Here is a 12368-nt window from a genome sequence, read left to right as displayed (position 1 = left end):
TTGCCTGGAGCTTCTATTTGTCAATATGGTTCCAATATAGGTTAATGGAACCAACTTACTTGGGCTAGTGGTAACGTTTATGGTAATATTTGTGGATTGCAAAAACTTTATAACGGATAGCTCAATAGCCTGAGTCGTTTGTAGGCCTACGTAATATTAATGTGCTACTAGTACTATTAACTACTGCCAATAGGACTTTAGAATATATATATTTCGTATCAGGAAAGTTCCAATAGACTGAAAAGTTCAGAATTTGAATGCGTAATTAGATGCTAACAAGGAATTGCATTATTCCTTATGGATTATTCTAGATAGAAGAGCCTATACGGAGGGTTATCGCAACTGCTTCCAGTCAGGATAATACTGAGGTAACGTGCTATCGTCTTTGCATAGGCTACTGTTAAGGAACCGTATGCAAGAGTTGGTTGGAAGCAAATATGGCAATCGTAAAGTACATTCTAAGAAAACTCACCCAATCCAGACTTCTCGGAAGAGGGACCCAGGCCAGAAAGTACCAACGACAGAGCCTGTGAATAAGGAAAATATAGGTGAAGAGGAACTGAGAAACCAATCAAAGATTTCTGCTATATGCATGTACCCTGTTTTGAGAAAAAAAAAATATGCGTATATAATTTATTGAGGCCCCAACAAGTTTCCCAAATACAAAAGATGGTCCCGTACAAACAAGTTTGCCACCTTTCATTCTACCCGACGTGCAAGTAATTTGTGGGAAAGGAATGACAGGGATGACGGAAGTCTTATTATAGTGCCAGCTGCAATCTGTGCAGTAATTGCGTCGTATCGTAAGGCTTTGTTGTAGTGCAACTGATTTCTGCCCATAAATTTGAAGACCGGGGGAGGGGCAATTAAACTGCTGAGCAGGTTTCGAAAGTATGGGTAAATTGATAGGTTCAACGGTAGACCCTAATTACGCCGAATTGTAAGTTTGGATTTTTCTGAGGTATGGCTCCTTGACGTGTCGCAGCGCATAAAATGAAAAGTAAATTTTATCCATGTACTGTAGATTGTTGTAACGTTGCCAACCATGACCAGCAAAGTTAGCTGCACGACGGCATCGGCAGTTTTCTGGCTGGCAGCCTGCGGGGCTGCCTTTGGTAACTTGTATGGTTTATAGGCTCATTGTGTTAAGCGATATTACCCAAAGTCATGGTCCTCGCAAATGGCGGGCAAATCGCGTCACTTGGGGCAGTAGTGCACAGTACCTTGTGCTAGGACTGAGTTTGGATGGACAAATGTTGCCCTTGGTTGTTCAAAAAGATCGGATAAAAAAAACTTCATTAAGGAAGTATGGTGCTGTTGATGACAGGCAGGAAACGATGCTACCGGAATTACATGGTATATCGTTATGAATGATCTAGATTAAATAAGCATAAGCACACAAGATTAATATTTAATCATGGATTTAAGTGACCATAGTCCACACTTCTGACAGTCATGCAGGCCTTACGCGTTTGATTTTCCCAACACCGGCCTAACGTTAGCGTAGGTCTAAATTAGTACTTTTAGTCTAACGTTAGGCTAATTACTAACTTGGGCAATAACTTCATTAATGAAACTTGAATTTAAAGCAGTAATGACGATAAACGTAACCTAACTGTAATTTATTTAACAGCAAAGCCATTTGCAAGTGATTAAAAAACTTGCCCATTAGGTCATGCAATTTCTTAAGTTATTAATTATGTAACCTTTCACAGCATTTAGGCATACCCTAGGCCTATAGCCTATTCCAAATGCATACAAACAACTTGTTGGGAAACTAAGTTAGCCTTACCAATTATACTAGCATGTTTCACTTTCATTCCACTAAACTTACAACTAACTTAATCATCATGAGGGAAGGCAGACCGATTCTAATGATATGCTAGAACTAACACAGAGCTAAGTACAGTAGGTACTAGGCCTAAGTTAGGCTGAGGAAGTAGGCTAGTCCCTAGCCTAGTATAGGTCTATAATTAATTATGTTATGGCCTAGCCTAGGCCTAAACATGAATTACAATACTAGGCCTTGTATCACTCAGTAGATTATGTAACACAAGTAGGCCTAGATAAGATAACACAGTTAGGCCTATTAATTATAGGACATAGTAGATAAGATAACACAGTTAGGTATCTGACTGACTAGGCCTAGGCCTATAGGAAGACCTACACTTTATATAGTGAAAAATGTTATGGCCTAACCATTACTAGGCCAATCATTATTAGGTTAATTTATGCGTTGTAGGCAGGTATAATTTGGAGCATGTTGTTTTTGTCTTCAGATTTCTTTCATTTGGATGGCTGGATTAGGTTCTTTGGTTGAAAACCTATACTGGATAGGCCTAGGCCTACATACAGAAACAAGATTCCAATAACCAATATACCTACTGTATCAATTGTTTCATGCAGTGAATGCTTGGACATTTGTTAACAAATGCCTGCATTCATAGTAATGTAAAATGAAAGCTAGACACAATTTGCAGGAATTAAACTAACATTAAGCTAACCCTAATGCCAACACCTTGTGTTTGAACTTCAGCATTCATAAGTTTCTTACTTCAAACATGCCACATTGTCAAGTGCATGTGTATAAACTGTACAAAAACTAGGAGAACATTAAAACATCCTGCTTGATGAGTCTCTCATAACCATATTTCTACCCTCTAATCATTTTAACGGGAAGGGATTTTCCCTGTAACATAATTAGGACTTGGCTAATATATCTGAGCTTGTTTTTTTAAAGTTAAATGATGCTTTATATGGTATTTATTGTAGCATGCACTGTAAGTCAATGGTGTATGACAGTATCCTGTAAATTTGTGATGCCAAGAGATGGCAACGGAGCTACTCTGGACAATGGTATTCCTTTGTGGACTTGGTCTGAGGTACAACTTTATCCTTCAGTGAGAGAGTGCTATTATTCTTTCCACATGAAAGATTCATGTATAAAGTAGCTGTAAAATTTGCAGCAAACGTAACTTTCTGTCGCTGTGCATGTTTGAATTACACGAAAGAGAGGGAGAGAAACAAATCCTGATAAAGCTTATTGCCATTGGCTAAGAAACTGACCAACACGTCCTTATATTAGATTATTGCAAATTTACAGTATTTGTCTAAGTTAATCTTGGATGGTTGAAACATCGATCAATTGATTCCAACAAAGCAGCTTATTTTTGTGTACGAAAACTTGTGTAAGCACTCCATGAGATGTCCCCACGGGCCATGGGAGGCCTAGATACATGGCATGGTAGTACCTTGATCGAGAGTGTCTGTTTCCACTGCGCACACTTTCCTTTGTGGGTGCGACAAGTTACAAGCGACTAGGGTTACACTATTAAGTCTGTGAACAATGGAAAACTCAAGTGGAAAGCTTGAACAATAGAAAAGAGTAAAGTAATTGATGGCTAGAATGGGATTCGAACTAGTGACCAATTAAGCTATCCGGCCCTAATTTGATGGCAATCCCAATATAGCCACTTCCTTAAAGAACATACCTGTAACTACCCCCTCCCCCCCCCCCCCCAGTTGCATTCTATATAAACCAGAATGTGGTGTACTTTGTAGTAGCGATAAATTGAAAAGATGTATACAAATGAAAATGAGAGTGGAATGCTAAATGTAGTTGTAAGTACACACAAAGTTGTCTGTCAAAATTTGTTACTTTTCACAGCAAATGTTGATGTGAATATCCTACAACTATTTAAAAAAAACACCTTATTTGCATATATGAAGCTCTCAGCTGAAGTTACTTCATACAGTAGCTGTCAAGTGATTCCAACGTTTGGGTAAGAATTAAAAAGAAAAAAATGAACATGTATAGATCTGTGAACATGATAGATATGGAACAATGCACCAGTTTCTAGCATCAAAAATGAGTGAACTATGGCTGGGGGTGGGGATGGGGTGGGAGATGTAGAAGACATCTAAAGGAAGAGAGATAAAGAGAGGGGACATGATTGTTTCTAATATTCATTTTCTGTTTCTCTTTTCAGGATCTTTTGTCTGAAGCAAGTGGTGAAACGGATATGACTGATCCTAGTGTAACATCAGACACAAGAAGTATGGGCTCCGTTGAAGCTGCGGCTGTTCCCTCCTATGAGGCTCCACTGGATCTCAAGAAAGGTTTGTACCAACTAAAAGAAGGGCTTGTGATTATTGGATACAGTCAATGAACCTCAGATGAAAACATTGAAAGAACTACACAAGCGTGATGTAGGATGTCTACATTTTACATTTGAAAATGTAACAATTTTTAACTAAAATCCATCCCATAAACTTATAATCATCGTCCTCTAAGGTCGGTCAGAAGCTGCACTATGTCTGTTTTCACACTGTCACATTATGTAGTCTTGTTGGAAAGGGAATTGTTATTCTGATGCCCATCAGTGTCCAAGAACAATTTGTCTTACCTGCTATGAACATTTGCCCTGCAACATTCAGCATATTTCATAAACACAAGTTTCCAATGAATATTACCGTTGTGTTTTTGTATTTAAGATGTCACAATATAGCGACACAATGCAGTTATCAAAGAAACAACATAATTTGCAAAACAATTCTCAAATGTGCTGCAGGTGTCCAGTCAAAGAACATCTGATATGATTTGGTAGTCATATTGATATAAACAAGTGAAGGATTGTTCAGTGTGACATATCGCTGCATTTGAAAGAACAAAAAAATCCCCCATTTTGAAATCTTTCTCCTGTAATGTTTCAAGTAGCAACATCTTAGACAGTCCCTGGCAACGCATTGACATAACTGTTCATAAATGTATCTTTAATACAGTTGTCTTCATGTTGTGGTTGTGGCGAGCTTCTTCCAGCCAGTACACAATTCCATAGTTTTGTTTTGGCACAGAGAAATACACTTTCAAAATAAAAGCAATTTCATAAATTAGACCTTATTTTAAACCTACAACATTTCCACATCAGAGTTATGCACATATGCTTTTAAAACCATATTTGCATATTATGCAAATACAGTGGCATAGGAAGGTACTTTTGAGTGGGGGGCTGAAGACTGATGGCCGGCCTGGGGGAGGGGTCTAAGGGGAGGGGGTGTCCCCCTCACCTTTGGATTTTTTTTGCATTTCCAGGTTGCCTCAGATGCAATTTGGTGCAATATAGCACACTTCAACACCCACTCCATTTTGTAAATAATTTTGCATTTTCACCTGGCCTTAGATGCAATTTGGTGCTCCAAATGAAATTTTCTTCTCATTTGGAAATGAAAAAGGGGTTTTCTGACTTGCGAAGCGGGGGGGGGGCGGAATGATACTTCCGCCCCACCATATTTTTTTTCCAGCCCCCCCGGTTCCTACGCCCTTGTGCAAATAAGAAGATGGGCAAAAGCTGTTATTGTCATATTAATGATTTGGGCGAAAAGAATTACTTGACAACAAAGAAATTCTTCAAAAGATTCAAACCAAAAAAAGTCATATTCTATGTAAGTTACTTTCTCAATAATTATAAGCTTGCTAACATTTCCTCCTCCCCCTGTCCTCCCCCTGTCAGGTGAAGGAAGAGCAAGTGCTAGTCCAGTATCAAGATCACCGGGAAAGGAAAGCAGTAGTCCGTCGCCTCCAAAAGTGCAAAAGGTATGTTTTTTGCCTTAAAAGTTACAAAAACAAAAAAATTGTTAAATTGATATTCTCACTTTGATGTAATCTGCTTCTCTGTGTCAATCACTCTTTATTTTTGTTTTCAAATTAAATGATTTTCCTTTTTAAATTTTCACAGATATTGTTTTGATGTCCAAGTTTTGATTTCAAAAATATGCAATTAAATTATTGAGTACCCTTCACATACCCCCAGGTCTAACTAAATGATCTACAATATCAGGCCTCAAAATTTAGGCTGTTTACTGGCTAAATGCCAGTTGGTTTTGCCATTTGTCAGTAGACAAAAAAGTACTTATTTTCTTTAGCATTTTATTGACATTAGATATTAAGAATCATTGCTAAAAGATGGGCATGATATCCACACCTAACATAATACCAGTGTTACTGAGCTCCTACAGTATTGTTGGGCTGCTCCCATAAGCTTGTACAGTAACTACTGTATATATATGTGCTGTTATACAGGTTAATGCCAGTACATGGGAAACTTGATTTTAGCCAGGACTTAGGTTTCTACAAACTTACCTTTTTACTTAGCATGAAACTAAAATTGCAACTTTCTAGGTCTGTCTGTGAGGATGAAACTATTTAGTTGCTTCTAATATGTGGTTTTACTTGCGATTATCACAATATTTACCGAGAATTTCATGTAATCTTTCTGATTTTCCCAAACTTGGCAGACTTTTGACTTTTATTCCTAATTTCCTTATTTCTGGTGCAATTTTGACTGATTTTGGTGGAAGTAATGCATTTTATTGTCCCCTATCCCTATATTCCACCTTTTTTTATCAGGGTTCTCTATCTTGCTTTGAATGATTGAAGAAATCTGCCATCAGCTCTTAGCAAACTCAACCTTTAAAGAATGATCCATAGGTTTTCATATTAATGATGGGTAACCCGAAAAAAAAATACAAAACAGCACTTCACTGGATTACATTTTTTATCGCTGACAATTGAAGTTAGCTTGGTCTCAAATCTTTGCGGCATAAAAGGTCATCCTATTAGTGCACTGATCATGGTGGATAGACAACAATTACTTAAAAGTTAAGACCCCTCCTTACTACAGTACTGTACCAACCCTGAGAACACTTTGGGCCTCCCCTTGAAACTTTTTGTTGGTTTAGTTTGCCCTCCACAAATATAGGGGATCCTTTATGAGGACTTTGAAAAATATAAAATAATTTTTAATATTTGGGCACCATACAGAAGTGACATTTACAATCGATTAACTTGGAAAGGAAAAACACAAAACACATTAAAAATGACATGTCAGGTTATTTCTGTGTCTAATGCTACAACATCTACATATAATCAACTTCAATGTTATTTGATATCTTTGGTCCTCGGGGCAGACTCAAATCAGAGGTGAACAACTGTCTGTTACAGTTACAGTTTTACATTCTTACAAGAACCTTTTAAATGATGACTGTTTCTTATAAATCCGAAACTTGTCTTCTTTTTTCCAGAGAGGAAAAGGGGAGAAAATGGGGTGCTCTTAATGGGGAGGAGAGGGTGGTTTATTTTTGGAAACTATACTGTGCAAACAGAACTGATCAAGGCAAAAGATTTTACTTTTGTAACTGAAAAATCTGTTCAGCATAGAATATTGACTGATTACATAAAAAAATAATGCTTCAATGAACAAACAGCATGTATTTTAAAATGTTTGTTGGTTCTGTATGGCTGTTAAATTGCACGTAACAAGTTTTGGATGCATTGAAAGCGAATGATATAAACCATACTACACATCACAAAATGCGGACATTCTGAAAGAAAATAAATAAAACACACACGTATTTCTTTTTGCTTAGTCGAAAATTCCAAATTCTTGAGACTATCATCATAGTTTGTTATCTTAAAACGTAGTAGGTTAATACTAGTTCAGAAAAGGCAAAACCAGCTGTCTTCTCAAAATAACAAGTGTTTATTAGTTTTAGTTTTACCCCAGTAAACACACAGTCCATACTTGTAAAAAGTCTGTAAACGTTTCACAATCCAAATCTGATTCAGATGTCATTGTGATTTCCCAAAAAAAGTTGTTCACACTATCACCTCAAGTAGGCAAATTTATGACTCTCATCGTAGATCCCAAATCAATCCCATCAACCACATCCCCCTGATTGGTTTAAGTTTTTTCTTCCACTGTCTTCAAGACTTCTATGACTGACAAGAATTTGGTTTACTGTTTTTTTTTTATCACACTAAACGCTATTATTGCATTGTCTTTATGGTAATCAGCAATGACTAGTCCCCTAACTGAGCCCCAGTTCAGTTGAAACACAGTACTTCTGTAGACTCCATATTGTCGCCTTGTCATCAAGGAAGGTGTGTTGCCTAAATCAGTCCCGTTTATTTGCACACCTGCGATTCTAGCATACAACTGGGGTGATAATTACTACAGCTGGCCCTGCACAAAACTGATAAAACCGCCGAAACTCTCCCCGCTGCTGGAAGTACTCGGAATTTTGGAAAGCGAAAAAGAATTTATGGAAACCTTTGAACGAAGTAATTTGAAAACCCAGGGTGCATTGCCGGCACCTGCTTCCAAAGGGCTGCCGTATGATGGAGAGAATTGAGTGTCGCCGCCGCATAAAATGGTTTACAGTGTGCATGATACGTGAGCCTGTTTCTTTATGTACTGGATATGGCTTGCATTCGATTGCAGTGTGTATGGGGATGATTGCGTACACTATAGTATCAATGGGGATATCATTTGCTGAAAAGATTGGACCTTCAGTTGCATAGACAGTATGGTATAAATTATTAAACTATGAACATGATAACATGTGTAAGGTAGGAATGTGTATTCACTGGTAGTAAAGCTAGTAGCAGGATAGAAACATGACTGATTAGAACAAAAACACTGGAAGGGTAACAGGGAATAGTTAAGTGACATTCAAAGTGTGTATAGCAGTTTAGAAGGCTCAGAATTTTGTTATAAAATACTATGGTTACTCTGTACCCCCCCCCCCCCCCCCAACAAAAATGCTATAATACATCTTTGCACTGGCAAAGCAATTTTTGCATTTTGCATAGCATTTGGGATGCGATACTGGAAAAAATTTATCAGAGAAAGCTTTTGGGACAAAACATGTTTTGCCGTTTTCAAATTGACAAGTGTTAGCTTGTACAGAAAAGTGCAGATTTGTAGAAGTACGGTTGATATGGAAAAAGAAAATGCATTTGGCTTTACATAAATTGAATTAGTTTAATTGTTCCTATTTATAACAAACTAATCTTTCATGGAGACATTTGATCTGTAGTCTCCAGCAGGTTGGGGGGGGGGGGGGGAGGGAGGGGCAGTAACAAAGGGGATTGGGCGGAGTGAGGAAATATCACACTTATATGTCTATTGTCTCAACTGCAACAATTCTTACTGTAGGATCAAATGGAGTTAACAACTTCAACAAATTCCAGCTGTACTGAATAATTTCTATTCCAATTCTCTTAAAGACAAAGTATAGAATTAAAGCCCCCCCTCCCCACCCCTACCTCTCCTAAACTATAGTAGCGGGGATGTGTGAATAAAGCTATGGACCTTAGAAAGGGGATTGAGACCAAGATTGGGATGAAACTAGTTATATTATACAGATAGCGCTACAGAAGTCCTATGAGGAGCAGGTCCAATGGCTATGATTCGCTTACAAGCAGCTGTTCAAACATTTAGTTTCAGGGTGGCAGGTGCATAATTTGGTGCCAGTACATAACTTCCCCTTTCCATCACTCCCATATTGTGACGATATCTATATTGCAGCACTAGCAGGAGTCTTTCCTCCATGAAGCAAACAATAATGCTATAAAACTGAAAATGTTTTAAAAATGATTAATCTATTGTAGTAGACAAATTTGACTGTTGAAGTTATGCCAGAATTCAGTTTCCCCCTAAATTTACTAATTTATTCTTTTGCTAATGTGTTTACAACAACAAAAATAATAAAAAACTAAAAAGAAAAAAGAGAGGGATTTACAGAACAGGCACTTTCTATCTAGGCTTTCACACATAAGAAATCACGAATGGGAAAAAGGACAGATTGAACAAGTCATAAAATACAGTGGGTGGACTTTGGCTCTGAATAATTTTGAGTTAGCCCACAACGACTTTGAAAGGCACTGTGCCAAATTTCTATCGTTGACACTGCATATGCTATAAGGCTCCCTGAAATGAGTTTCTCCATGTATAATATAATCTCCTCAACGCATGTAGCTGAATCTACTACCTAGGAAGCAGAATGTATGATGATGCTTTTGACCTAACATCAGAAGAATCAAAACTAGCGTTTAGCATATTAAAATTTCTAAGAAAGTTGGTATTAGTAACATCCTGTTCATTCTCTGCCATCTGTTGATGAAGACTACAGTAAAGAATGGTAACCATAAGCTCCATCCTTAAACATATGGAGTTGTCTTTAAAGGGTTGTTGAGTAGTATTGTGGCTAGCAGTAAATATTGTTTGTGAATAACAGATGCTATCCTTGACGTTTTTTCTTAGTGACACCCTCTATGTTACAAGTACTAGGTCACACCTTCTATTATATACTGGTCTTTATTGGTGAACAGCCAGTCTTGCTGGTCAGAAACAACTGATAATGGAACCTGCAGGATTTCTGAGGGGACGCCATGAAACCTTAAAATCAGCAGTGGCATCGCCAGACTTTTCCATATGGGGAGGCACAGGGAGGGCACAGCACTTAATTAGGGTGCACAATGTTTATTTGTGAATGCGGTCCTGGGGGAGGGGTATAGGGAGAGTGGTCTTAGGGGAGGGGATGTCCCCCTTCCCTTTGAGAATTTTTAAAATTAATTAAGGGTCCTTAAATGCAATTTGGTGCTATATTTTGCAACTTAAAGTAACTTTATGTTCAAGAATTTTCGGGCTAAGTCTGTCCAATATTTATGTTTTTAATTGAGGAGGAAAAGATATACAAAAAATGGAAATTAACCCTTTTGCTTTGATAACTGTTTTTGTTAAAATTTAAATGCAGGCAGGGTAGTAGTGAAGTTTGAGCACTAGCGGTTCATACTGGGGCCTCTGTGACCTTGTTAGTGAGAAAACAAATGGTTATTGTAAAGGTTGGTGGAATGAAGTTTTACTGATGAACATAATACGTTGTCCTTTGTAAGAAAAGATTTTGATTGAGTATTTTTTTTAACACCCAAAAATCACATCTGCCCCCCCCCCCCCCCAGGCCATTCCTTGGTAACACCACTGAAAATCAGTCCTGCCTTTCCTTTGTTATTTAGTCTCAGGCCATTGTTGATCAAATACTGTATCATAAACACACCTGCTCACCCTCCCACCCTGGCCAGTTCCTGGTTATCTTTGCCCTGCCCCCTCCCTATTATGTGCACAGGAAGTGGTACCGGCCCAATGAAAAGTTTCCTGGGAAGGTCATGAATGAGGGCATCAACCTTAGCTCTTATAAAGCCATCTGACATACAGATCAATTTCCTCAAGTGTGCATTTTTGGTATAAATTCAGATGTGTGCATCTAAGGGGGAGTGTTTGGTATTTTTATCTGGTCTTACTCGTATGGTGTATTTGGCGTATTGGGTGTATTTGAACCATCTGTTTAATATTGCAGTCGGTGTACATAGTGCTTAGCGTAATATCCTTTACAGTTTAAACACCTGATCGGCCTTGGATGGTAAAGTACACAAGACTCATCACTACTGGAGTAGTATTAGCTCTGATTCTGTGGAACATGTCCTGCAGGGTATGATGTATTATATCACTTATCACCTGTTTGTTAAAGCAAAGGGATCTGGATGGGCCTGTTGAGTGCATATGTTCATAGTACAATAAATGTTAAGTGTATGGTTAGTTGCTGGTATTAAAGTATTAACCACGAAGCAATATTAAAAACATAGAGACACATTGTAGCATTCAATATCTACGTTTTACGATCACTTCAGAGAAATAAATATGCACTGTTTCAGAATATGATGTAGCCATCATATGGTTTGATGTTGATATTATCTTGCCAGCTATGCAATTGTGGATAATTGCAAAACAGGAGCCATGCAGGTACCATATATTCATGAAATTATATGACATTGTTGCCAGAAAATCAAGATTTCTGTTGATGGAGATGACAGCGAAGTATCACACAAATATATACAGTAGTTGGATATAAACTACAACTCATGCTCAGGTTCATGGGTGTATTAAAATAATATTAGCTATTCACAATAACAAGTAATAGGCTATTCAAGAAATATAACAAGACATTAACCTTATATCACAGAGTATCATTCTTGAATATTACTCTTTACGTTTTAATACAACTATGAAGATAACGAACATTGTTAAGAACCACCAGGTGCCCTTTTAATAATACAGGGGTATTCAAAAGATCAGCCCGGTGCATAGACATTGAGAATGAAAAACTAACTCAATTTAACACCTGACCTCCAGGTAAACTGTATACACACTCACTCACTCCCCCATTTTGTTAATATACTAGAAACAGGTTTTGATCGAGCCAGTAACTATTTCTTTGCACATATTTCCTCAGTAGGTTTATAATTTGGTAACTAAAAAAAAAATTGTTTTAAGTGTATAATTTGGAAAACAAAATATACTCATATAATTTGGAATGTAAAATTTGGAATAAAAAATAAGAAACAGAATAATTTATCTGGTATTGTATCACAAAATGCTATGTAACTTGCGGTACAGGTGTACAGATGTAGAGTATAGCATTGTCTGTGTGCCTGTGACTGTTTTTGCTGTTCATGCAGGTCAGATTATGTC

At 37.6% G+C, this 12368-nt stretch overlaps 2 protein-coding genes across 4 annotated transcripts in view; one reads left to right on the top strand and one right to left on the bottom strand.

Moving 5' to 3' along the window:
- Positions 1–12368, bottom strand: part of LOC139973247 (enoyl-[acyl-carrier-protein] reductase, mitochondrial-like) — a 110737-nt gene that overhangs the window by 50333 nt on the left and 48036 nt on the right. For all 3 annotated transcript variants that reach the window (XM_071979790.1, XM_071979791.1, XM_071979792.1), the window contains exon 9: positions 473–527. In XM_071979790.1, the coding sequence (XP_071835891.1) occupies positions 473–527 (55 nt within the window). The remainder of the gene's footprint in view (positions 1–472; positions 528–12368) is intronic.
- LOC139973242 (nucleolar protein 4-like) overlaps positions 1–12368 on the top strand; it is a 99029-nt gene that overhangs the window by 69307 nt on the left and 17354 nt on the right. The window contains exons 5-6 of the mRNA XM_071979781.1: positions 3990–4119; positions 5511–5593. Of these exons, the coding sequence (XP_071835882.1) occupies positions 3990–4119; positions 5511–5593 (213 nt within the window). The remainder of the gene's footprint in view (positions 1–3989; positions 4120–5510; positions 5594–12368) is intronic.

The sequence above is a fragment of the Apostichopus japonicus genome, chromosome 9 (assembly GCF_037975245.1).
Source record: "Apostichopus japonicus isolate 1M-3 chromosome 9, ASM3797524v1, whole genome shotgun sequence".
Lineage (NCBI taxonomy): Eukaryota > Metazoa > Echinodermata > Holothuroidea > Aspidochirotida > Stichopodidae > Apostichopus > Apostichopus japonicus.
This window is presented reverse-complemented; position numbering and strand designations above follow the sequence as displayed.